We start from the raw sequence: 27,936 nt of genomic DNA on the forward strand, positions 1-27,936 counted from the left end.
AGAGATGAGTCCGTGGTGATATATAATTAAGTATTATATAATTTAATAATAAAATAGTAATTATGTGTAATTATTAAATTATTTTTTAGAAGTATGAAATAAAATGATAAATTAAGTTATTTAATTATTATACCATAATAAAAAAGGTTTATTCTAGAAGTAAAGGAGGCTGTAGAATTTTAAACATATCATGCTTACTTGTTTGAGAGATTTATTCAATGAATAATTATTTATATATTTATTAGTATTCTTAAAATAAAAGAGGTGTAATAATTACTTATTATATAATACAAATTGAAAAAAAAAGAATATATATATTTAAATTATAATAAATACTCTTTGATTTCACATAGAGTGTATTGATGGGATATATGATAAATTAGTAATTAATTAGTGCATGAAATAAAATATACTCTTAATGAATTTTGTATTATGTTTTTATGTTGTTATAGCTATTACTTTGGAATACAACTCCAATAAGAAAAACAAAGTTACTGTCGAAGTGAACTGACGCTAAATTTCTCGTGAAATCCTTATATTTATCATTTAATGAATACTCCGCGGGTTTCTTTTTCACCAGAACAATAATTAGAAACCACCATTCAAGTGAGGTCTACGTGAGACAATGGAAGAAATTAGAGACAGTTATTAACCAAACTCCTCTCTCAAATATGTTCTTTTGTCAAAATGGATGGCCTCCCAAATTTAATCATACGGTAGTTGTTAGTAAAACGTCGATAAGCATCAATAAATTCAACGTTCATATTTATAAGTTAAGAAGAAAAATATTAATCTTATCAAATAGTATATATATATATATATATAAAAACCATTGTTAAGTTTAATAATTTATTTAATTTTTTCAAGAAATATTTCCGTTGCTAGGGTTTATCCGCCGCGCCAACTTTTTTAATCTCCCAAAGGGGCGGGAGCAAACTTTGCATTCCCTATCTGACGCATCTCTCGCTCGCTCGCTCCGATGTCGATTGGAGTCCGGCAACTCACGGTGTTGCGTGAGTTCAAACCCTTCGGTTTGATTGCCGAGGAGGCGGACGGTAACCCCCCCGAGGACTCGCCCGACAAGTATGATTACTTCCTCTTCCACCCCGAGGTCGCGCGCGAGAAGTCGGATCTCCTCGCCGCCGACCACGATTGCTCTTCCGACCTCGGCGATCACGAGCTGTTCATCCGCGGGAACCGGTGCCCTCCTCCTACCTCCGTTACTTAGTTTACCTTGGAACTTGAGTACTCCTCAAGAACTGTGTTGACGTCATATGATCTTCTCGAAATTTGCTTCTTAGGGGTGTTTACTTTATTCGTTCGAGAAGGAGTTTGCGTGCTTCTTAGAGTGAATATGGTTCCAGTTGTATGCCTGATTAATTTTGGATGTTTTGATTTCTAGGCCTTGTTAAAGGATCTTGTTTACTTTTGTAAGAAAATATTGTCCTTACTTTGCTCTTGCACAACTTTTTTCAAGAATTAGTGTTCTTATTTTTTTTAATGTTTTTTTTTTGGAATGGCTAATTAGAGTTATTTTCTCTACATGCTCGAGATTTCTTTGCCGAAGAGAATGAGTGTAGTGTCAGTTGTACACTTGATTCCGTTCTGATTTTTCGGCATACTCTTGTAAGTTCTGAACTCCAGGACTATTAAGAATACGAACATCAAGTAGCTATTGTTCATTGCTCTTTTGCAAGTTAAATGGAGGCATGATTAGTTTTTGCCTCACAATGATGCCACTTAATGCAAGATCGTCATAACATTTTGTTGCAAACTCCTCTTTGCATTGTATAATCTTTTGTCTATTAAAAATATTTGACTGTTATTTGACTGCAGCGTCACTCTTTTAATAGGTGAAAACCTTCAACATGACATACTCCTATCATCTCCGTAGAGATGTCAGACTACTTTGTCTCAAGCTGGCAATTTTGCATAGGAATCTTGGGAAAACCTAGGACACTCAATTTAGGAAGTAATGAAAACCATATTGGTTCTGATTGCCATTGATGTTCTACAATTTTTCTTTTATATATTTATTAGAACTTTAGAGTACTGTCGGTGGTTCTTCTGTTTTTTTTTTTTAAATTTTAATAATAAGTTGGCCATTAAGCTCTCTGCAGCTTTAACATTGTTTATCACTGGATATTTTTAAATCTTATGTTAATTCTGTCTTCTATTTTATCTTTCCATAGGATCATATGGAGCGCTGGTTCCCGAGTTTATAAAAGATTCACATCTCCAAATACAGTTGTGATGGTACAATCACTTATGCTAGTATTATGCATGTGTAGCTAGTATGTCCGATTATGTTGCACAGTAGTTCTTCTCTTAAATACATTGTTTCCACCTTGTGAAATTAGCTGGATCAAGCTGTTGGAATTTTTTGTTGGACATAACTACATATAGAGAACAAATGAAATAACAGCACTTATTTCTTATTGAAACAAAGATTTGTTAGTTGTAAAACTGAAAAAATGTCTTCAATTACAAATTCAGTTTGCAGTATAGTAATAAATATTGTGCAAAGTTATTTTCCCCATGAGATAAAGTTAGTAATTTACTATCTTCATTGACACATAGAGGCAGAGTTACTTCCAGAAGTTCTTTATGGCAAAAGAGTCCTTGTTTATTAATATATTGACTAGGGAAATTTTAGATGTATAATAACATTGTATATCATTTAGGTGTCAGTGTGTCACTAGTACCAATGATCACGAAATTGCAGTTCAACATCAAATTTGGAATTTGAGACCTGTTTGATGTATTGTCTAGCTTTTTAGATCTTTTATCAAAGTAATGTGAAATTATTTTTGCTAAATAAAATTTAAACCATTTGGCGTCTCAACTTTCAACGGCAAGCTAACATAAAGTAATTTCAAGGAAGGGCTTGCTAGCTGAAATTGCTTTTATTATTCATCGTGTGCAGGTTTTCCTTTACTACAGTTGTTAAATTTGGAGTTATCTTTGTATCAATATTCTAAATTGGTTGACAAGCTATAGTTAAGCAGAATGCTGCAGACATTCTTGGCTCCTTGCTTATCTGTCTTTCCTATGTGTATCTTATTTTTGTTTCTTCTTTCCCTATTTCCTTTGCATTCTGATTTCTGAGAGGCTTGGGGCAAGAACATCTGGGACTGGAAGTTAAATTATAAAAGTTGTTGCTTGGTTTTGGGTACTTGTTGTATTTCCAGGGGTTACTTGATTTTGCATTGAAGACTACTTGAAGAATGAACAAATAAGAAATTTCCCTTAAAATATTATAGTCACTACTTGATTATCTCCACTCTCTGGATCCTGCAATCTGGCACTGTATTTGGAAGTCGTTAATCATCTCCATTTTAGTTAGGATGTCAAGTTTGAAGTTTTCTGAAATTTACCTAATTCTGCTTTCTTTTACCTGGCTCCACGACTTCAAGAATGATCTAGCCTTCACTGAATCCCACAACATATTAAACTTTGCATTCTCTTTTTGCCACTGTATATTTGATGGTCTTAACTGATGAATATTTGTGTTCTTACCCCTGATATCCAAGTTGCTGATGCACACTTAAAAACAAAATTTCAGGCCTGCTGGTGTCGCATGAATACAATCTCAGATGCACTTCTTTGTGTTCTACAAGTTGATACTTTATCCTTATATAGTCCTTCTGGTCAGTTAATTCTTATGATATGCTCACAATTTCTTAACCTTTTCACTTATCATTATGGTTTTTTTCAATTAGGTTTCAATTCCTGGTCGACGTACTTTCTATTTAGCTAATTTTACGAATTTATTGGGGTTTATTCCTGTCGAAGTCATGGGCACCCTCAGGAGCTTTTGACATTTCTTCTTAATCTGCTTTTGGTAGCTTCTGCCATTAAAATTTACTAATTGATGTTGCAGGTGAGGTGGCTTGCATCCCTCTTCCATACTCTATTTCATCTATATTCCCCCTTCCTTTTGGTCTTCTACTCCAGAAATCAACTGATGAGAGCCGTGCAATATCATCTTCAAGCTCATTTCTGAATGCAAGGGATTTATCTCGTCCTAGTAAAGAATATGGATTGAGTTACCATGCATCTCATCAACTCAATTCTTTTGAGCCAATCTATAAGGACAATGGTGGTATTACGTCATCTCACTTAATTTTAAAACATCCACTTGAAGAGCCTCAGGTATGCAAGATTTCGAGTTTCTGCTTGTCACTTTATGTGTTATTATTATGTTAAAGATGTTTGTTGCCATTAATTATCCATTGTCAGATTATTGCTAAGATTGCCTTTCATTGTAGTTACATTATCCTTTTCATTTTTCATAGTTGTATGCTGATTAGCCAATTTGAAATGGTAGTTTATCTGTACCATTACTTTTTCAATTTTGCTGCTGGTGTAGTGTTGTATATACTGCTCATTGATACAAGATCATGTGATACAGCTTTGGGCAGGTTTTCTTATATCTTCTGATTGGTCATGTCTTTCTTTTTATATGTTAATATTGCATGAATTCAACTCACCATCATCACACTAGGCACGCGCATTGTATACCACCATGATAGAGTAAGCTGTTAAGATTTGGATTTATGTACTATTCTGGTACTTCAATGTAAGATTCTTAAGAATTCGTAAATGTAGTTGATAACCCTTTTATATTATAATTTTGATCATATTAAGACTGACATCACAATTTTTGTACCCTTTATGGTTTGCTTATGGAGGCCTATGCATTGTTTATTTTGGTCTATGAATGCATATATCTGTCCATTTTGTTAATTTACTATTTCATCAATTTTCTTATCAAGAATGAAGAACATGCTTTCACATGCTACCTTTTCTATCCCTGGTGATCCCAAAATAGGAACCTTATGAGAATAAGGTCATTCTTTTTCATACTGTGAATGTTTTTAACAATTATGTTACAAATAAGGCTTTCAAGGGCTTACTAGCTGCTGTTATGGGTTGGGTAAAAATTATGCCATCATGATTTGGAGGCCGTATTTAATAATTCTTGTGATATAAGCTATCTCATATTATTAGTTATGCTATTTCTTCTTGCAATTCCGTTATGGCAGGAAGCCACATTCATTTGGTGAAAGTTGTATTTTGCATGGACTTGTTTTTTTCGTCTCTTATATTCTATCAATCAACTCTTTCAGGCAACTTATGTTGAAGAAAGGGGAACAATGACCATGATGAAAGATTTTGAGGAAAAAACTATTTGGACAAGCAATACAATCCCTATGATGGCATCATACAACAAAGGTTTCTACTTTGTTCTGTAGTATGTCTTCTTGTAGCTTTAAGCCTTTAATAGGTCAAAATATGTAGTTAGTGCTTTCTGTGCAGGCAAATTGCAACACTCTGTTTGGTACACAGCCATTGCAACTCAACCCAAAGAAGACAATATCACCTCTACCCATTCAATTCCAAGTGAGCTGTCTACAAGCCGGCTTTGTTTTCGGAGGATATGGCAGGGGAAATTTTCTCAGTCAGTTGCTAGCAAGGTTGTCAAAATGCTTACTTACAGTTTTTTTTTTTTTTTTGGTGGTATGAGTTTTCTGCCTCTGTAAGGGTGTCTTGATAAAAACAGGATTTTTTTTCTCTGTGGTGCCATTTTATGATATTGAATTCTTTAAGTGCATTAGTAAGTTAGGAAATGAATACTTATGAAAATTTAAAATCTTTTTTTACTTTGCACTTTGAGATTACATGCATTTGTTCTAAGAAATGCTATTCTTTTTTCTTCAAGATTTAAAGTACTTTTTATTAAGAATTTTGGATGCAATTAATAAGTTATACTCAGTGGGCCCCAAATAGTTCTGGACTGGTTGTGTGTCGTAATTAATTAGTTATGCAGGAATAGGATCCTTTGGGATTTGAAATTAGTGATTTGTGTCTATCAGGGGTCAATTGAATATGGTTGAGACTCTATATTGCATTTTTTTTATCTTATGTGGGAGTTTACTGCTTATTTATTCTCTGGTGGAGTTATATTTATAATATGCTCGATCAGGTGTTCCTGGCAACTGATATTGATGCAATGCCGATTATTTGCTTTTTACTTCATGAACAAAAAATATTGCTTGCTGTCAGACTTCATACTGATGAGGCAAATAACGAGGATTTTGTTGATATTAAACTTCATACAAGTTGGAGTATACCTGCTATTGCTGCTGCAGCAGTGGCCGTGACTCGCCCAAGGTAGTGAGACTTCATATATGCTTTTGGGCTGCCTACTTTTTGAATATCATTAACATCTCATTCTGTATTTTGCAGAGTAAAAGTTGGCCATCTACCATTCACTGACATTGTTGTCTTGAGTTCAGAAAATAATCTCCTTCTTTATGTAAGACTTAACTCTCCTGGGCTATAAAATATGTACTTATTCTCTTATGTCACCAAGTTGTGAGAATAAATGTTTATGGTGCCTTTTCTAACTACACTCCTACATATAATTACATTTTCTGGTCATACACAAAACATGCAGAATTTAACAGGGTCTTATATACTATAACCAGTTACTAACACGATCACCTAATCAGATTTAACTCCAGGCAATGAGCAGAGAGGAACTTTCTCTTTTTTGTCTTATGTAACCAGTTACCAACAGCTGCAAGTAAAGAAAATACTACCCAAAAGCTCCACACTCGCACCAAACACTATGAAAAAGAAATATTATTTATTGGGATTTTTGACATACTTTCATCAAAAACTACTTATATATACGTACGTATATACATGAAATTGGCTAGACTACAAAGTTTATGTAGATCTGTGGAAAGAAATTTATCATTCTTTTAGTCATTGAATGTGCATCGGAGTGTGAAAAAACCTCATCCCAAGGTCAAACCAGGTGTAAAAATTCTCTCTCCATCTTGTGATAAGCAATTTATTATCCCTACTAATCGTGCAATTGATGGCTATTAAAACTTTCCCAAAGATCTAATTTAGGTCATGAAATAGACAGTTTGTCAGATGCATTTTATGAGTTGAATCACATTTTTAATTGTTCTCTGATGTTACTTCTCGTATAATATTTGATGAAGCATCTATTTTATTATTAAGCTAACTTTATTATTTTTTTCTTTCCTTGCACATTGATTGCAGTCTGGAAAGCAATGCCTTTGCAGATATACATTGCCCAGTAATTTGGGGAAGAGTTTTGTTTCACAAGGCAAACAGTCTTCAGGAGCAGGGGATTTCTGTGGCTTGAAGATGACAAGTATAGGGGGTGCTGTTGAAGGGCGGATTAATGTAATTTGCAGTAATGGTCAGGTAGGACTATGATACATAGTTCTTTGTGAAAGTGACCTTTCAAAGCTTCAATTTCGTTTGTCATTTTCTCATGTTAACTGCTCTGCACCAAGTGCTCTACTTATTGTTGTGAATGGTGTTCTGCTTGTTGTGATGGTAATAGTTTCCTTTTACTTCTTTTACAATTACTAAGCAATTTTGCCTGGTAACAGGGTTAATTATGGCCTAAGGTTGTATACTTTTTGTAATAACACAGCAACATTATGTGGTACTTAGTCTTTCAAAGATCTTGTAATAGCTGATAGCCTGAAACCCTTCAATTGTTTTAGTATTCTGCTTGCATGTACCATTCTTTAATTGATGCTTTTGTTCATTTTCGGTGCACCTGTACAATGTCATGACATTCTCTTGATAATTGCATTGCAATTTTCTTTGTAGAGTGCACGTGTCATTTGCATCTATTTCTATTTTCAAATGGTAACCTTGGAAAGGAAAGTAGACATCATCTATAATATAATCATCTTTGAATTCTTGGCCATTCTGTTCTGTTTGTGATTAATTTCTAGATCACTTCTGTTAATTTATTCCTTCTGCAGATATTCCGATGTTCATTGCAAAGGAACCTTTCCTCTTCTCTCGTAAATGACTGCATAGCTGCGATGGCTGAGGGATTGCATGCTTCCTTTTATAGTCATTTTGTTGGTCTTCTGTGGGGTGATAGTGATTTTGACTGCTTGTCGAAATCTAATGCTCATGTTGATTTGGAATGGAAGTTTTTTATGGATGAAATAATTAAAATTTGTGAAAGATATGGTTTGACACAACCTAAACGTCCCTCCTCGCCACCTAATGCAGCATGGGACTTTTTAATAAGCAGCAAATTTCATATCCGCTATTGCAAGCAATTTTTATCTTCTAGCATATTTGTTGGGCCTGCCCGAGATACTGCAGGTGTCAACTTTACAACTGCCTACATTCAAGACGAACAAGATCAAGAGGTGTCATTTTATGCTCGGCTTTTGCGAGAAACTTTGGATTCCTTGCATGCCTTGTATGAGAATTTGAAGCTCAATATTTTGAGGAAAGGGTAAGAGTTTATTAGTTTATTTATTTGGTGAACTATACTGTATGGTCAAACACTAGCAATTAATACGTCAATTATCAAATTTATTCAAATGATCAAAACTGTATAGAGCATAATAGATTAACTCCATATGAGTTGATTTGAATCCAAATTTTATAATTTTTAGATAAAATTTCAGTATGGTTAGATTTGCCTCAATTTTCAAAATATCTGAAATTAATATAGCAAATTCATTCAAATTGTTCCAAAATTGATATAAGAACATGCTATATTTAATTCATTCAGCTAGGTATTATTTTTATTTATTTAGCTATTATCAATTCATGAATGTATTCATTCATATTATGTGTTAATAAATATTTCTTCTTGACTATTGCTATATCTTTTATAAACTAAGTTATTTACTAAAAAATTTAGTAATGGAGGTTTCAATACATATATTCAAACAAGAAACTAAGGATTGCCAAAAAATTTCTAAATACTCTAAAATTTTTATTTAAGATATGTCAAAGGCATGCCAATGCGTGTCATGCTGATCGGTACTTGCCATGCTGACTGGGTATTTGCACAGCAAGTGTCCTCTGCACGGCCATCCTCTATTTAATTTTTGTAAACAGTGAGGAAGCTTAACTTTTAAATAGTACATGCTATTTTAATCTGCCTATTACATTTGGTTCAGCCATTATGATTTTCCAGTTTATTCAGAATAGATAAAAGAACTAAAATTCGAAGCATTGCTCTAGTCCTACAAAATTCTCTCCCTGGATGATGAGGAATTCCCTTGCCTTGCCAGCGCCCAGACTACCATTTTTTCACATATTTATGAGTCTACCTTGATAATGATGTCAATACTACTCTTTGCAGCCATATTTACAATTGTAGTGGTTTATCTGGATGGAAATGGCTGATTTTTTAAATCTTTGTCATTTTTCTCTCCTTATTGTATGTCCTTTTAAAAACAGAAGTACTCTGGAGTAAATTCTAAATTTTGTGGTCATATCTCGTAAACAAATTTATGCATCTTCTGCATTCTTGATTTCTTGTGAAACAGAACTAACCAATTCATTTATATATTTTTTCTTGTACTCTCTGGCAGAGATGTGGAATGTCTTTCTTCTCTGTTATGCATAATTGCTGCATCTTTGGGTGAAATAAGTTATGTGGACTACTACTGTCGGGACTTTCCTAGCATGTCAGTTGAAGTTCATTCTTTCCCTTCTGTTATTGCTCCAAGAACACCTCCATGCCTTTTCCATTGGCTTGAAAATTGTCTGCAGCAGGGATGCAAATTGGCTAGTTTAAATGACATTCCACCTCTGATATGTAAAGCTAACAGTTCTGCATTTAACTGGGCAAGGAAACTAGTATCTTTCTATAGTCTACTTCTAGGGGCAGAAAGGAAAGGCAGGAAACTCTCTACTGGAGTACATTGTGAAGTTGCTGACGGAACAGCCAGAACCGCAGAGGAAATTACTGTCTTAGCCATGGTTGCTGAAAGTTTTGGACGTCAACAATTGGACATGCTACCAATTGGTGTATCTCTTCCTCTTCGTCATGTGCGTTTTCCTCTTTTATCGTTTGTTCTTGTCTTTTTGCAACAGTAACAATTGTTAAATGGTTAGCCCAATCATGTTAGTTCTTTATGGTATTACTATTACTATTGCTGTCTGTGTTTTCTTTCTTAATCGTCCTTACTATATCCTTGCAAAAATTAGTTCTTGGAATAAAACCTCGGTTGATTATTGTATTCTGTCTCTTTTATTCTTTTTAGTGAAAATTAAACCTAACTAGATGATAACTTAACAGCAAGACTTATTATTTTCAGGTGCTGGACAAATGCCGTGAATCTCCCCCAATTGATTGGCCTACCTCTGCTTATGTTCTAGTTGGTCGTGAGGATTTGGCTGCGGCAAAGTTGGGATCCTTGAAAAAGGAGCATGAATCTCAAAGAAATGTTGATTTAATTTCTATATCAGTACCATACATGCTTCATTTGCAACCAGTAACAATACCTTCATCTGCTTCTGACATAACAAGAGCAGATGATTTGAACTCTGAGGACTCAGATTCTCTTTATAGATCGACAGAAGATGGTATGGAACATATTTTTAATTCTAGTACACAACTGCGATATGGGCGTGATCTACGGCTGAATGAGGTTTGCGCCCTCCTAGTTGCCTTTGATCAATAATTTTATCTGTCAGTGCGAATTTAGAAGAAGGTTGGGGTCCCTCTGAATTAGATTGTTAGTGATAATCGTGAAGTTCTGTTTTTGGAATTGGTGAAGCTTACTCTCCAAACTTGGGATCCTTCATCCTTACCTTTACATTCTTTTTCCAGTCATCATCAACCTAGTTTTATTAATTAATCTGCATATAGACAAATTTAAACCTGGGGCCATGATATTTTCGAGTACCTTACATCTATAGGTCTAACAAGAACATGAGATTGATGAGGTTATTGCACCTAGAATTACAGCATAATGGTTAACTCATAGAAATGTTGCTAGTATGCTTTGTGAATGTTAGATACATAAGCTAAAATCAGAGTTGTATAGATGATATAAGACTGCATACTTTTCTTTTTGATGCAGTGCTTGAACCTTTTTATGAGATACAATTCTGAATATATTTGATAATTGGAGCACTACAAGTTGAAGTAGTCGAGTTCTAATCTTGCAAGAGGTATAAGAATCAGGAGAAAATATGGTGCATAAGTAAAAATGTGGCTATCAAATCCTTTTCCTTTAGGTTCAGATCTCAAGTTTCAAAAAAAAAAAAAAAAAAAAACCTTGACTTTCAGAACTACAGCAATGTTGCTTTGGTAAAACTTATCTATATAAAGTATAAACATGAATTTAAATGGAGGAAGAGTCCCGAGCTATATTATTTTTAAACTATATTGTGGCCATCTTGTTAATGATTGTATTTATTTGCATATACTCTACACACGGCATTGTTTATTCTTCTCAATGTGATCTTGATGTTGATACCTTTGATTTCTCTTTTTATGGTTTAACATTCTGGCTTCTGATACTTCTGTGACTGCTATAACACAGGTCAGACGCCTTCTATGCTCAGCAAGGCCTGTGGCTATACAAATGTCAGTTAATCCTAGTGCTTCTGATCAGGACCTACAACAGGTATGGCTTTTGAACATTGCAGCTACACAGATAGTTTGTTTGTTTTTTTCCTTGCTCTTTGAGGTATCAAGTTTCTCAAAATATTGTTAGATAGAAAAAAAGGTTTTCATTCTAAATCAAGACCATGCCAGCTGACCAGTGGTGCAGTTATGTCTATCAACAATACTTTTACATAGTCACACACTCTTATGCCACATAATAAGTGCCAGCATGGAGCAAACACGAGGATGGCATGTGGTCGACACACATTGACATGCACAATAGTGAGATTCTCTCCATTTTAACACTGATTATTGTCATGGTACTGTGTGCCACATGACATGGTAATCTTTGACCACATTAACTACAAATTTTACATTTTTTAAAATATCAGTGACTTGACTAATCATATGAGACTCATCTGATTCATTGTTAGAGCAAAACCTTAAGAATTTAGTAATATAAAGGGAATATCCAGTTGGTCGCTGGATTACTACTATGCTCATATGATATTCTGATTAATTTGATGTGAAGATTAATTTATAACACCCCCATGTTGGGTTTGTGGTGCCTCTTTTTCTCTCCATGAAATTGTAGCAATTTTCTTAAGTCCTGTTCTCACTTCTTGGGCCATCCACTTTCCTCTGTATTCCATCCAATTGTCCTCACTTCTCTTTTTGCACAATTTTCTTGCTCTAGTATGCATTCTTCCTGTTTATCTTACATGAAATTAGGGATAGAAGTTAATTTAATAGAATAGAGAAGTTGTAGGTACTAGGAAGTGATGCTAAACTTCATTAATACTTTATGTATTGCTCTTGTTGCAGCATCAGCTGTGGAATCTTGCACAGAGGACTACTGCTTTGCCTTTTGGGCGGGGTGCGTTCACTTTAGCTACCACTTACACTCTATTAACGGAGGTATTTAGATGATTAGATCTGTTTCTTCTGGGGAAAAAGTTGTATAGTGAGATATCTTGCAAAGTCTCTAATTGTTTTTTTTTTCCCAATGGCTTCGAATGCTTGTGTCATTGTATATGTAATTGTTCCATATGTGCACTCTAATTATCTGTTTTTGTCATACATGTAGGCACTTATGGTCCCAAAGCTTGTTTTGGCCGGTCGATTGCCTGCACAGCAAAATGCTACAGTATGTTAATCTCTCCATTTCCGAGCAGTCTTTTCCACTTCAACATCTCTGCCATGGCCCCTTTCTACTAATAAGTACCTTTATGTTTGCTTCTTTGATCACCTGATAATATCATTGCCACAATGGTTAAGAAATAAAATTATTATCCTTTCAATTTGTGCTTTGACAAGATAGTCTCTACTTTAACTCAGCTCATTTTATGCTTTGGTGATTGAAGAGACATTATAATTTAAGTTTTTTCGGTATCTCAACTGCCAGTCATCCACATTCTGAGCCAGATATTTATGTTCCAGTTCCAATTTCATCAACTTTATCCCAGCATGTAATGGACATACCACTGTTATGAAGTTTGAAAACTGATATGGCAAGCATTTAGCAAGTTCAATCAAATTAGAATTGTTTGCTTCACAAATTTTAGGCTTGTGTGTGTACTCTATGATTCATAACAAAATTCTGCAGCCATGTTTGACTTCAGCAAGGATTGGGGCACCTGCTAGTGGTTGTTATGACACATGCTGCTGGAATAGAGCAGGAGGAAAAGGTAAGTGAGAGGAGAGAGAGAGGGAGGTGTGCCGCCATCAACATATACTCTGCCTCTTTGCCGGCTAAAAACAACTTTTCTGGTATGGACCGGCTTCACAACACCATTGTGCTTCTATGAGGCGAGGCGAGGGGTGTCGTCGCCATCCCTGTGCCACATGCTGATACTTCGTTAAGATGGCAATCCATGGGCATTAGTGTGGACTGTGGAGTTGTATTAGCAAAATTTGACATTGTAGTCATGTGAAGATAATATCAAGCTAGTTATGGAAAGAAGCGCCACCATAGTTGATTAGATTCTAGCATAAGCGGAAAAGAAGTGCTATTAACAGGGAATGTCAAGTTGAAATAAATATTCTGAACATGTAGCCAGGATCAGCTAGTTTTGGCTTGTACACCCACCTGCAGCAGGCAGCAGCTGTCAGCTGCTGTGAGCAGCTGTCTCAGAGAGAGAGAGAGAGAGAGAGAGATTAAAAAAAAGAGGGTGAGAGAGAGAGAGAGAAAAAGGAAGAGAGAGTGAGGGAGAGAGAAAGATTAAAAAAAAAGAGTGAGAAAGAGAGAGAAAAAGATTGAAAAAAAAGTATGAGAGAGAATAGATATTTCAGACTAACAGTTAGAGGAATAGGAAAGAAGAGAGGGAGAAAGAGAGATTTTTACTTTTTAGGCTTTATATGTGAGTAATTATTATATCTTATTTTCTTATAATTTTTTCTAAATTTTTAGAAATTTCTCAACATTTTTAATGATATTTAGAATTTTATTTAATTAAAATAGTCCGATCCAATATAGGCGACCGATACGGCCAATACGACCAATACGGCCAATACGACCAATACGGCCGATATGTATCGTTTTTCTGGACGGCTGATCCCTATTCCGATACCGATTTTTGGAACCTTGGTTTAACCAAATTAAGGTATACACATATTTAGTTTAGAACTAAAGAAATTTGTGCTACTTATTTTATTTAGCACGCATATCTTCTGATGATTTATTCTCTTAACTTCTTTTTATAGGTGCATATAAAAGTTTTTTCCCATAAAATTTTATTATTAGTTTATCATTACTCAATTTGTTGCTTTACTAAATATAGAGATGCTATATGGTAACTCTGGGCTATCTGCCCTAAAGGATGATTTAATTAGCTCTGTTCTGTTTTTGTTGGCTAGGTTAATCTAGATCCAAATATTAGGAATATTTCAGAGCTTAGATCTTGGCCTGAGTTCCATAATGGTGTTGCTGCTGGATTGAGGCTTGCTCCTTTTCAGGTGATCTTATCTATCTTACTACCTAAAATGTCAAGCATTGACATGGCTACTCATTTAACTGTGCTCAACTTATGATGGTTCTTCTTTCTGTAATATCCTTCTGTGAGTTTCTTGTAGCTGAATGTCATTGTGTGTTGCAGGGAAAAATGTCAAGAACATGGATTCATTACAACAAACCTGAGGAGCCAAATTTTACTCATGCTGGACTTCTTCTAGCATTAGGTCTACATGAACATTTACGAGTTTTAACAATCACTGATGTCTATCGGTACCTTTCCCAGGTACCTTTTTTTTTTTTTTTTTCTGTTTGCTACCTTGTCAGCTTGTTGTGCTCGATACTCGGAAATAAGTTTCACTTATAAATTCTTCCGTGCATTATACAAGTGTAGCTAGATTATATATCAGATAACAACCTAATTCATGGAGAGGCTGAAATTAAAATGTTTCAAGTTACACCTATCAACTATGGTCCTAATTTTAATTGTTCTTTAATATGAGTTTCATTGTTGATCTACTTTGCAAATAGTTTAATTATTGGTACTATCTTAGTTAGTATGTGTAATAGTATAAAAGTATAATTATATAATCTTTCTTTCTTTATCACCTCTGTAAGTGTCCCTATATTCAGGCATTTCATACGAAGCATAGAAATTCACTTTTATGGAGCCTTATCCATGGCATTTCACTTATTGTTTTGAATTTGAGAATTGATTTTAATGGTTATTTTTAATGCGAGTGGCTCATAACTTTTAGTTGTCGTTAATTTCAAATGAACTTTGCATCAGTTTATTGGTATATATTTTGCACCATCAAATTTCCCATTGCTTCTTGAAAATCAAGTAAGATGGTTCGTATATATTGCATTTTTCTCTTCTAATTGTTTGAATATTGTTACTATAGGAACATGATATTACTACTGTTGGAATGTTGCTTGGCATAGCTGCATCTCATAGAGGGACGTTGCATCCAGCAATATCAAAGGTGCTTTTAAAGTTTTAGATTGTTTGTCCGTTCCTAGTTTTGGTTACCTCTGTTTTACTAATTCTTGAAGCAGTAGAGTTAGCAAGATAGTTAATGAATTCCTTTTTTAGTTCCATTTATTTTCTTACTTTCAACTACCAGCTAGCCCATCATGTGAAGGTGTTGTTTTAACATATTGTACAATACAGTGATGCCCATAAATGAATCTGGATTTGAATTCTGATACTCAATCCAGCCCATTCAACCCAACTTATTAATCAAAGGCACTGGCATGACATAGTGACCTTCTGGGTCCTTCAGCTCCTCAGTAGTATCTCTGAGAGGCTAATTCGCTGACTCAGACAAGGCTGTGGAAAGCCTCTTAGAGCCCTTCGTTGTGTATGTTGTGCCTTTGCCACGGCTAGCATGCCAGTGGTTGATTGGTATGGCATTCCACTATTATATCAATCCTTGGCTGTTGGAAAGAACAAATGCAAACTGAGGGGTATGGATGTAATTGGGTTGAGAGGTGTTTTGAGAAAGGTTGAAAACTAAATGTTTATGTGGTGGTAGTCCTTCACTCCTTTGATTCATTATCCCTTAGTATCTCTTCTGAAGTGGTGCAACATCAAAATGCTCCTAACTAAGGCCCATAATTCTAGGAAAGACCAATTGCTTTTGTGCACTGTCATTAGATATATCTTACTTAATTGTATGAGGTTATATCCCATGAAACTTGTTTACTTGTGAGGCTTCTTTTATTTTATTTCTCCATCATTCACCCTAGTACTTTTCATTATTGCTTGAGAAGACATCCTCGTAATGTTTTGTGCAGGTGTTATTCATGTCTCTGTCATGACCTGATGTATCAAATTGTATCGCTACTCTTTCCTAATTCCCTTGAGATTATTCTTTGTCACTCTTGTGATAATTCTTGTAGTTTCTGTTAATTGGATATTTTCTATCTTCTTGATATTTGTCTATTCCATATTTTTATTTGGATTTTGTAAATCCTTGCCTTCTTAGGCTTGCTAGTTGTGCAAATTTGTAGCTTCTATTATAACATATGAAGAACTATACTGTTTCCTTTTTAAGTGTGCAAGTTGCCAAGTTCTATACTTTAATCCAATCTATGGATTTTCGTGCCTGTCAAGAAAGGTTGATACATATTGTTCCAGTTTTATATCAGCACTGACATGGAGGAAGTATCTCGATACTTTTTCATGGCCACTCCTTGATGTGTGCCACTAAAATTGAGCATATCTTACTTCAAATAAAATTTAATATGGGATCTCTTTTATCTTTTTTGATATATGCTCGCATTTTGGTGCTTGATTATGTAAATTATATTTTAGATTTATGAAATCAGAAGTAAAGTTTACTTTTCCCCAAGTTTTTTGCAACAAAAAAGAGGATCTGAGAAAAATTAGGGAACATGAGATTATAATTTAGGAGAAATTATATTTTACCCCTTTGTGTTCAGGTCTAAATTAACTTCATCCTCCTATAGTATTATTTTTGTTACTTTACCCTCTTATTATTTATATGTTGAAAAAGTGTGCAATCTTTTTCTTGCGTAATACTTGCTCCTTGGTTTACCAGGTATAAAATAATTTGCTAACTTTTAATTGCTTGTATTTAGTTTACTTGCAATGTGGCTACAAAGTTGTTTTCTTCAAATCTTCCTTGCCATTTTCATGATAAAAGTACTAGAAGATGTCTACCCTTGCATTGTATTCTTTTGAATGCTAATTTTTTTGTTAAAGTATAAATGATGCTTGAAAATGTTACATCTTGCTGAAACACTAAATTGCTTCAAGTTATTGATAGTTGTTTTATTGTTTTTAATAGTTTCCTTGCTTTTTGAAGAAAATGGGGAAAGTGTGTTTATTGACCTCTATTACTTGATTCTCGATATTCTTCTTTCAACTTGTTTTTTGGCTCTTTTTTGTGCTAGAGCATGTAAATACATATTGTCTTCTTTTAGATTCTTTACCTTCATATTCCTTCTCGGCATCCTTCATCCTTTCCAGAACTAGAGTTGCCAACACTTCTACAGGTATGTCTGCTTCTTACTGTTGTTTCATAGTTCATCATCCTCCAAATTTAGATATATGATGCTTTAGTTGACTATTTATATTTTTCATTCTCATTTGTCATTTTAATTATTTGCTTTCAATACTACATTGACTACTTGGCAGCATTTTATTTAGAAGGACACTGCAAAGCATACTTTCTCAAATTTAAATAAATGGCTGAATTTTGCTAATCAATTTATAAATTATATTTCTTCTTGAGAGAGAGAATTGTAAGCAAGGGTACTTTGTTTTGGCACTCTGTTGTACTAGCCATTGCCAACATGTCAGTCCCTGTGAATATGGTTGGCACACTATTGAACCAGCCATATCTATAGGAAGGACTGAAATTGGACCGTTGAGTATGTAACAAAGCTATATGATAAAAGGACAGATTCTCATACTACCTAAAGGTTTACTTTAGGTATCTTTTATACATAGAAGGAAACTTGTGACAATTAATAGAATTTATTCCTAGTTTCTTAGGGCTCCTTTTTTACCTTAAAAATGTAGAGAAGTGCATTTCGCCTTTTGTTTATTGAAGTTAGAGCCACCTCGTCAATTTAGTACTTGTTCAATGCCAACAGAACTTTAGACAGGGTTTTCAATGTTTTATCATGTTAGGAAAGTAACTGAAGTCTTTTGATGTCTGGAGATTCTGATGACCAGCATATTTTCTTTTCCTATTGTTTATTATATGAGACTGTGTATATATTATAGTCAATAGTAATCTTCTCCTTTAGAGGTTTGTAATACAAAAATTTCTTGTGCTGATGACATTTTTCTTTGTCTAAGAGTTTCTATAAATTCTTAGACAAGTGCCACTAATAGATATTTTAGTGCTAGAGATGCTCTTTTTTACTGTGTAATGTTTCACAAATTGAATTGGAAAAGTGTTCAGCTGCTTAATGGTTGCTGTCTGCTTGCTTCACAAGAACAGATACAATGTTTCCTCTTTCAGTTTACTTATTCATTCAAATCATAAACGATTCTGCTCCCTCAGATTACTATAGGATAGTGATATCTTCTTTTACCATTTCTGAAATGTGGTTGAAGGCTACAGTTACCATGTTTTCTACTCAATCTTACTTAGACTATTATTTTCATCCATTGCTGTATGATAGTAACTGATCATGTTCTTGGTCTGTCACGAACACCTTCTATGATTCTATAAATTGATATTGTCCTCAATGTTCTTTAATTGATTTTCAGTCAGCTGCGTTAATGTCAATTGGGCTTCTGTATGAAGGATCAGGACACCCATTAACTATGAAGATACTTTTGGTAACAATTTTGTTTTTGCAGAATTAATTTGGACTTGTCTTTTTGTGTTTGGACAATGGTTAATTTTAATTTTAATTTTTTTGCTATTATGTGTTACCAATTTTAGCATTATACTTAGCTTGAACATTATTACTTACACATATAGATAGGAAACAGTTTTATACTTTTAGTTTTGACACTTATACTTTATTTATATAACCTTTTTAGTCAATGATTATCTTCCTGTTCACATATTTCCATTGAATAATGTGCATGAAACTTGATGATAATCTGTTAAGGGTTTCTTTTGTGTTATAGTAATTGTCTCAACAATATTCTTGTTAAACAACTTATTTTTAACCTAACATGTTTGTTGAACATGTGAACTTTATGGTGTTCGCAAGAATTTGATGACGTATGTCATGATTCGAAATCGGAATAATGATCGGCCATGTACCTCAATACACTTGAAATACATAAAGTCTTAGTAAATAATTTTTTTTAGTCCACAATGTCAAGAATTTTTTTTTCAATATGTGATAAATATAATCCAACATTATTGTTAATGACCAATGTTACTACTAATGTGTCTCCAATCAAACTAAATTAATTTAAAACATAAAGATTGATAGAACTGAAAAATAAAAATGTAAATCTTAAGTGGAGGTAAGGTCTCGGTGTATCTCGATCAGTCGCCGTGCTGGCTAGTACCTGAAATGTTAGAAGAGGGATTTTATGAGCCAACGACTATAGCTCAGTGAGTGAAATATACTCAAAAGCCAAATAAATTCGAATCCATAAATATTACTTTAAATAAATTTAAGTTCGGCAATATAAAATGACAATATCACAAAGTATGTTTAAACAACAGATATAATAACGACACAAGTAATAATAGAGTAAGTCATATCTCATAAGATGCTCAGTATCAACATACTGAATTTTTCTTAATAATAATAATGTCATATCTTCATCTGGTCAATGCTCTATAAATTCATATCAATTGAAAGTTATCTCGAGATGGCGTTCGTGTTTTTTCCTCATAGCTGATTCAGTTAGTCACCAGGAGGTGTCATTATGTGATAAACATACTCTCTTCCTCTAAGAGTCACCAGAATGTGATAAAATTCATGCTGTTTTTTTCACTAATCATTGAGAGAGATTAGACTCGCCGCAAGAAGTCTTGCGATCTAATTTGAGATTGTTATCCAACATCGCCAAAGTCACTTGAGAAAGTCATTGCAACGATTTAAAATAAGATTTTTTCGTAGACTTTCAAGGAGATTTGAGTTACTACAGAAAATCACAAGCGATCTATGCTGAGATTGTTCTCTAACTCACCAAATATCAATTATATTTTCCAGTAATATTCATGATCATTGAAATTGCTATTTGTACATAGTATAGCAATGCATTAAGTCATATTTTGTACACAAAAAAATAAAATATGTGATAATGTATGAAATACAAGACGAATAAAAAGTGACCCCACTCACCTGAGTCTAGATGAAACGATTGAAATTTTTAGTCTATGTGTTAAAAATCACCGTCTTTAATAATAAATAAATAACATATGTTAATTTAACTAATATCATGTTTTTTAAATTTTAAAACTAATTAAATGGCTAAAATAGGCTAAGTTAAGCACAAAAGTTTGGGTGGAGCCCACACAATTCTATTACTTCGATCAGGTTGAGTTCTTGGATTAGAAATCCAGACCGGAACCTGAAAAATAATAAGGGTTGGCTCGGATTGAACTCGAGCCCAACCTTGCCTTTTTCCTCAAGGAGGTCGACTAAGGGGAGAGAGAGAGTGAAGACCACTGGCGATTACCGCCGTCGTCCAACAACTGCAACAGAAGCTCCTTGCCACTGCTACGACCTTGCAACCTCTTGGAGGAAGGTTGCCGAGGGTGGCCGCCGCCAACGAAGATTCTCCTCTCTCCATCGTCAATGGCCATAAAGGTTGCTTCCACGCTGGTTTGAGCAATGGGAGCTACCACTAACAGTATTCATGGCACGAGGTCAATGACGTGAAGCTCTGGTGCACAAGTGGTAGCGACTCAAAGCCTCCGGTCGGCCCGATTTGTCGACGAAGTTGCAACACTCAAAATTAGTTATTTCTATTCTAACCTATTAAATTTTAAACTGATTAAGGATGGAAGAAGATTGATCGGTGAGTCGTAGAGTGGTCACCGATCGCTCCAGTAGTGCTCCGACGCTTCGATTCAATGGTGGGTGCTTCGACATGAAGAAAAGAATAAGAAGAGAAAGAGATAGCAGCGTAAAGGAACAAAATGATAGGGTAAAGGGTTCTTGATTTATAGAGTAGGTTTTGAATCCTATTTGGAAACCAGCGAGTTGGCTGAGAAACTCGCGGGCACCTCCTCTTTGTTGCATAACGGGCAAAAAGAAGAGAAGGGGGTCGCACGTGCAGTGCTCCTATACCCTCTTTTTTTTTTTGGTCAGTTCTTACAATGCAACCTTCATGATCCTAAGTTTGTGAAGAACAATGATTTTGTCTAATTACTCGATCATTAGGACTTAAAATAAATGTACTATTTTCTGCTATATAGGTCGAAGTTTCCATTTACTATTTGTTGTCATGAGGAGATACACATTTATGGGTGAAATTTGATAAGGAGGTGAATCATTATATATGATTTGTTGTTAAGAAACATGAAATAGGAAGTATTCTGGTAACATCTGATAACAAAGATAAGCAATACCATTTGTTTTCCAGCATGCACCAACATTTGGCCTTATCAAGAACCTATTTATTTTCTGCTGTATTTTATTTCTTGTAGGGTGAGATAGGTCGTAGAAGTAGTGGTGATAATGTACTTGAAAGAGAAGGGTATGCTGTTGCTGCAGGATCTGCATTGGGACTCGTGGCCTTAGGTATGCAGCATATTACAAAAGATTTAATTTTGTATGTTTCTAACTAACACAAAGCAAATTCTTAAAGGGCGAGGAAGAGATGCGGTTGGTTTTATGGATTCTTTTGTAGATCGACTATTCCAATACATCAGCGACAGAGGAGTTCACAATGTATGTTTTTGCTTTTATCTTTATTATGCAAAAAAGAATTTGCACTGGAATGAGTAAATATTCTCGGTGTTTGATTGATGGTTACGATCTCTTCAAGTGATCAAATGTTCCATAACTTTCTTTATTAAGTCATTCAAATTTCTAACTTTCTTGTTTCTTTCAAAAGAGCTAATTAACAGGAGGTGCATTTATAAAAGAACTGAAATCTTTAACCAAATTAGGTTTTTCCTCAACTCTTATTTAATACAATGTTTTGCACATGCAAGGTCTGAGCTTCTTGAGTTATATATTGGTGTTGACATCAGTTACATCTGCATAATGACTGCTATTGGTTTTTGTTTTTTTTTTTCCCTCAGGAGAAATCTGGAAATTCATTCCTAGTTGCAGATGATCAAAACCGCAATATTGGGCAGGTTCTGTACCGAACTATTCTTCTCACTGCAAATTCCATCACTTACTTTAGAATGTCTGTTAACACACCAGTAGTGAGACACGAAAGGATTACTGCTTGATTTAATGGTAAATAGTATTTTGTCCTGTTTTTTTTTTTTTTCAGATGATGGATGGAGCACAACTAAATGTTGATGTCACTTCACCTGGAGCAACAATTGCTTTAGCATTAGTATTTCTGAAGGTGAAGATTTTAATATGGTGATGTGTATTTATTAGCATAGCATGTAATCTAATGCATTGTGTCAAAATATAATGATCTACTCTTGGTTTGGATAATTCAAATTTTTATTTGCAGACAGAATCAGAAGTAATGGCAGATCGACTTCATATTCCAGTCACTCACTTTGATTTGCAGTATGTGAGACCTGACTTTATTATGCTCCGCATAATCGCTCGGAATTTAATATTGTGGAGCAGGTAACATTAAAGCATTTTCCTGATTTCACCTAGAAATACAGCATATATTTTTATCAGGCCGAGTATATCTGCTATCTTGTAGAATTCAGCCTTCTAGAGATTGGATTGAATCTCAAATTCCTGAGATTGTGAAAGTTGGGATTTTGAAAGTAGGAGATGGGGAAATTGACAGTGATGAATATGATGCAGAAGCTGTTGTCCAGGCATATGTCAACATAATCACTGGATCTTGCATTGCACTTGGTATTCCACTAGCCTGTGCTTTTGTAGTTCCTTTACCTCAGTTAAGTTGTCTTTTGGTTCCAATGTGTATGTCTATAAGAGAATAGTTATGCTGCTTCCTTGTTTCTAAAGCTCTTCACCCTCATCTTATTCTTGATATCATGAAACAACATAATAATTGTTTAAATCAATAGCACCTGCACCGTACCATGTCACTGGTACAGTACATGGACATTCTCTCTATTTCTGAAATAGTGAGTAGTTGTATTAGATACATATGACTGGCACTGAAATTTTACAAACTTATCCTCAAACCTGCATTGGCAGGACCTCTATACTTCTTCAGAAATATTAAATTCTTACTGTGTTTTTCTTACTCCAGTCAACAAATGTTCACAATTAGCTGAACTTGGAGCCCAAATGTGCCTCATGTTTGGCAGTCATGATTTCCTGTTATTGTTATTAATTATCATTGCCAATGATGTCAGGGTTGAAGTATGCTGGCACAAAAAGTGGTGATGCCCAAGAGCTTCTTTATAATTATGCTATCTATTTTCTCAACGAGGTAAAGTTGTTGTGAGCTCTTGCAAGTACTTATCTGTGTTTGTGATCATATCATTTTTCAATATGCAGATTAAACATATATCCCTTGGAAGTTTAAGTGCGTTTCCAAAAGGATTGCTGCAATTTGTAGATCGCGGAACCCTAGAGATATGCTTACATCTCGTCATTCTCTCACTCTCTCTGGTTAGAACTACAAGAACCTAATGCTTCTATTAATTATTTATTGATATTTTTTCAGAAAATTTTGTGATGCATAATAAAATAATATAATTCTAACAGAATCGCTTCAAATGGATTGCAGATCGTACTACACTACTACTGTATTTTTTTTTTCACTAGTTTGTCTACACAACAGAGGTGTTGTTTTTTGTTAACAAGATATTTTGTTTTTGATTAGGTTATGGCAGGATCTGGACATGTACAAACATTTCGGTTATTAAGGTACCTTCGTGGTCGAAGTTCTGTGGAAGGACATATAAACTATGGAATCCAAATGGCTGTAAGTGTTACAAAAGTTTTTAACCTCTTTCCCATATTTTGAGAGAATTTGTCTCCTCAATAATTAGAATTCTACAAGGACCATGCATGTTTTGGTAAGTTTTTTACGGAAAATGTGAATCAAAGCACTTAGTCAGACTACAGATGTTTTACTATTTTGAGTGAATGCTTGATCATTTATAGATGTATCTATTGAACATTTTGTCATAAATACGTGACTACGATATTTATGCATCTTTACTATGAAAATTGGAAGAATTAAAGTTTTCCCTATTTCCTTGTTCTTTCCTTTGTATTTAGAATTTGGGCAACTACATTTAGCATATGAAACAAGAAATATATTGTTGATACCTGACCAGGACAATGCTCAACTTGTGAATATGTTCTTGAAAAAAGGGATCCTTGAGTCACTTGAGTATATGATAATTCTCACTTTTGTGTAGTTTCTTCATTCATGGTTCTGATGACTATATTGAACTGTATAATAGGTAAGCTTGGCCATTGGATTTTTGTTTCTTGGTGGTGGTACGCAAACTTTTTCAACTGGAAACAGTGCCATTGCTGCATTGTTGATTACACTTTACCCTCGTTTGCCTACTGCACCAAATGATAATCGCTGTCACCTTCAGGTATATTGGAGCATGCAGCAGCAGTATATTGCATAACCTTTTTTTCTTCCAGGATACTAATTGGTTTCTTCATGATGCGTATATATAGGCATTCAGGCATTTGTATGTCCTTGCTGCGGAATCTCGCTGGGTTCAAACAGCAGATGTTGACACAGGTCTACCAGTATACTGTCCACTTGAAGTTACTATAAAAGAAACAGAATATTATGCTGAGACTAGCTATTGCGAAGTTACACCTTGTATTTTGCCACAGCGCTCAGTGGTATGTAATTTTCATTCAGCAGGGGCAATCAGAAATTTAACTTTTTTGTTTGGTCAATTGTTAGGCATAATTCTATTAGATCCAGTTCTTTTGCAAGATGACCGGACAAGACAAATGTGCATGCATCTTAACATGAATTATTTGGTGCAGCAACACGGGAAATATAATCTACCACACCCTTTGGGTGATATTGAGTGAATATCTCTTGTAAACTTGTCAAGTTCTTAAAAAGGATAAAAATGTAGTACTTATCTCTAGAATGAATTTGTACAAATTCAATGTCAGTCACCGATAAGTTGATAACCTTCTAGACCATGGAATTATTGTTAACAGATATATGCAGCTTTTTTCCCGGAAAATCAATGATGACATAGTGCAAGTTGTTTCACATTGCAGTTGAAGAGTGTTCGAGTATGTGGGCCTAGATATTGGCCTCAATTTATACAATTGTTACCTGAAGGTAAACATCAGAAACATAATCTTTCTATGATTATATCCCTTTCAGAAAATTTCCAGTGTAAAATCTCTTTGTATGATCTTTATCAAAAGATAAGCCGTGGTGGAGATATGGAGACAGTAGTGACCCTTTTAATGGTGGACTATTATATATAAAGCGGAAAGTTGGTTCGTGTTCCTATGCGGATGACCCGATTGGATGTCAATCTTTGCTCTCGCGGGCAATGCACAAGGTAAAAATTATTCACCATTTTTTGTTGTAGATTCTCTAAGTATGGCAACATGTTACTGAGTCAATTTATCACTTATTACAGGCCTGTGATACATCATACATAAGCGGTTCTACTGCCGGATTCAGCAACCTGGAACATGATTCATTTAAGATCGATCAGTTAGTCAGTACCTTTTCAGCTGATCCTAGCCTAATTTCTTTTGCACAACTTTGCTGCGACTCCTCCTGGAATAGTAGGCAAGTGATCTTTATCTGTTGTCCTTGTACTATACGTCAGTGCACTTTCGATATATTAAAATCTCTCTTATTGTGTTGTGAACTCGTTACTCTTCTTTTAGCTTACATATCAAAGTATAAATTTCATGTGGGCATAGGTAGCAGTTCCTGCTACAATTTGACTTATATGAACTTGCAGTTGATCAATTTCAAGTCATTAAAGTAATATTCTGTCTTTACTCTTCTAGTGCAAATGTTATTAATGAATAGTAATGTGCATACAATTTCTTTGACAGAGCAAAGCATGTGAAGAAGTATTTTGCTCATAAATATTCTTAATATACTCATTTTTGTGGTTGTGTTTCTACATTTGCATGTGTATACTCTTCTATCTATGGACTGTAGGAAGTCTCATGACTCATCCATAACATTTTCCATTCTACTCCGTATTTGATTACTGTAGATTGCAATTTGCAGAAATGATGCCAAATTCCAGGAGTTTTGCTCACAAGTACTATTTGAGTGTGTGAGCAAAGATAGGCCAGCCCTTCTACAGGTATTTAATTGCGGAACTATATTCGATAGGCTTGCTTGCTCCTTTCCAACTGTTTTACTTCATGGAATTGATTTTATTTATTTATACTTTTCATAGGTCTATCTCTGCTTGTACACAATGATAGAGTCAATGTGGGAGCAGGTGAAGAGCGGGCACTTTATTTTTCATGACTCTCTTTTCCTTTCCAGTTTAAAAGTAAGTACTTTACTTTCTTATCTGTGGTGAATAGGGCGGGTTAGGTTCACATCATATTTTGTTGATATGGCTACTCTCCAGTTTAGGTTAAAATAAAATATACCTTTTGCTAGTGCTGCACCATTCATATGTTTTCTTCTCTGAGCCCTTAATTCACTTACAATAAGAATTTAGAAAGCAGACTATGAGGAACATTATCTTCTATTTGACTTGAGAATGCTTTCAGATCTCCTTGGATTTCTGGACTTTCACTCCATATACATGACTTGATAGTTGGTTGCATTCTAGTCAATATGTTATATTTATTGCTTTATCTGCTCGTGGTATTGGTTATGCAAGAAGAATCTGGTTACCATTGGTTGCTACTTAAAAATGATCTCAGCATGATAAATTCCCGATTTGTATCAGTATCCATATCTAGTAAATAACATTACAAACTTATAGTAATTTTATATAAATATTCATATCTGTGAGAAATCTATTGTTTTTTTTTTCTTTATACTCTGTATTCGATCTTTTTAATTTAGAAGTTAAAAATTTGGCAGTTCTTTAAGTATGTTGATGCAGACTGCATGCCTCACCATCTCGGATAATGGTTCACTTCCTAACATTCTCTTATAATAATTTGATATAGAATGTCTAATTATCAGCATTATGGCATCATTGTTTACTATCAGTAGTTATTGGCAGTACTTACTGCTGGTCGTCTTATATGATCAAAGGGTTGCTTTGTCATTAGAGTAACAAAATACCAAGATATTTGCACTTTATGGTTTCTTATTGTTGGTTTACATATGGTCTCTTATTTTGTGCAATTTTGCAGCTTGCATTAGCCTATAATGATGCTCTAATTACCGGCAAACTGGACTGTACAAATGGAGGTATTGTTCAGACTGCATTCATAGAATCTCTCAGGAAGCGCATAGATGGAATTCTGACAGCTTCCCAAAGCCTCAAGGATAACTTTCTTAATTACATGGAAATGGGCAAGTGGCCCAGCATCCAAAATGAAAAGGGTAAGGTGGATGCAGTCCTTCTCTCTTGGTATCTTCTGTGGTATGGTATACCACCTCCCCATGTTGTAACATCTGCAGTGGAGAAAATTAAACTGAAAGGCCCTATGCGTGGATCCATGGTTCCTTTGCTGCGCTTGTTGCTTCCAACAGTACATGCCAAGGGGATTGTTGAGATTGATAAGCTTCAGTTTAATTCAAGTTGCTAATAATTTTGGGGGAGAGCAAGAAGTTCTATTTGCAGACTTTCTGCATCTTCCCGTTGAAGGAACAGTGTCTTCTGCTTTGGCTGGACGAGATAATAGACCTAATATGGGGTTCTTTGCCAGATCCAACCAGTGGGACTAAACCCCTGGTGGTGGTTGTTGTATATAAATAGGATGGGTTCTATTCATATTGCTCGTATAGTGATGCAAACTTTTTCATATGGCCAGTATATGACAGATGTACACTAATGCTAAAATCATGTTCAGAATTCCAGCG

At 34.7% G+C, this 27,936-nt stretch overlaps 1 protein-coding gene across 1 annotated transcript; it reads left to right on the plus strand.

Moving 5' to 3' along the window:
- Positions 1–895: 895 nt before the first annotated feature.
- On the plus strand, positions 896–27,936 carry LOC140764512 (anaphase-promoting complex subunit 1). The gene is made up of 37 exons (XM_073103108.1): positions 896–1,200; positions 2,193–2,256; positions 3,566–3,650; positions 3,884–4,155; positions 5,133–5,238; positions 5,323–5,480; positions 5,990–6,177; positions 6,253–6,322; positions 7,084–7,251; positions 7,827–8,317; positions 9,411–9,870; positions 10,140–10,472; positions 11,373–11,456; positions 12,263–12,355; positions 12,525–12,584; positions 14,294–14,392; positions 14,533–14,673; positions 15,293–15,373; positions 17,340–17,411; positions 18,640–18,711; positions 21,497–21,590; positions 21,658–21,740; positions 22,097–22,153; positions 22,297–22,374; positions 22,489–22,610; positions 22,693–22,853; positions 23,321–23,397; positions 23,466–23,579; positions 23,794–23,895; positions 24,383–24,523; positions 24,612–24,785; positions 25,182–25,245; positions 25,335–25,474; positions 25,556–25,710; positions 26,167–26,245; positions 26,342–26,440; positions 27,264–27,936. Exons 1-37 carry the CDS (start codon positions 980–982, stop codon positions 27,660–27,662), a joined length of 5,457 nt encoding a protein of 1,818 aa, XP_072959209.1. The 5' UTR covers positions 896–979; the 3' UTR covers positions 27,663–27,936.

The sequence above is a fragment of the Typha angustifolia genome, chromosome 8 (genome assembly GCF_048772165.1).
Source record: "Typha angustifolia cultivar Huaian chromosome 8, ASM4877216v1, whole genome shotgun sequence".
Classification (NCBI taxonomy): domain Eukaryota; kingdom Viridiplantae; phylum Streptophyta; class Magnoliopsida; order Poales; family Typhaceae; genus Typha; species Typha angustifolia.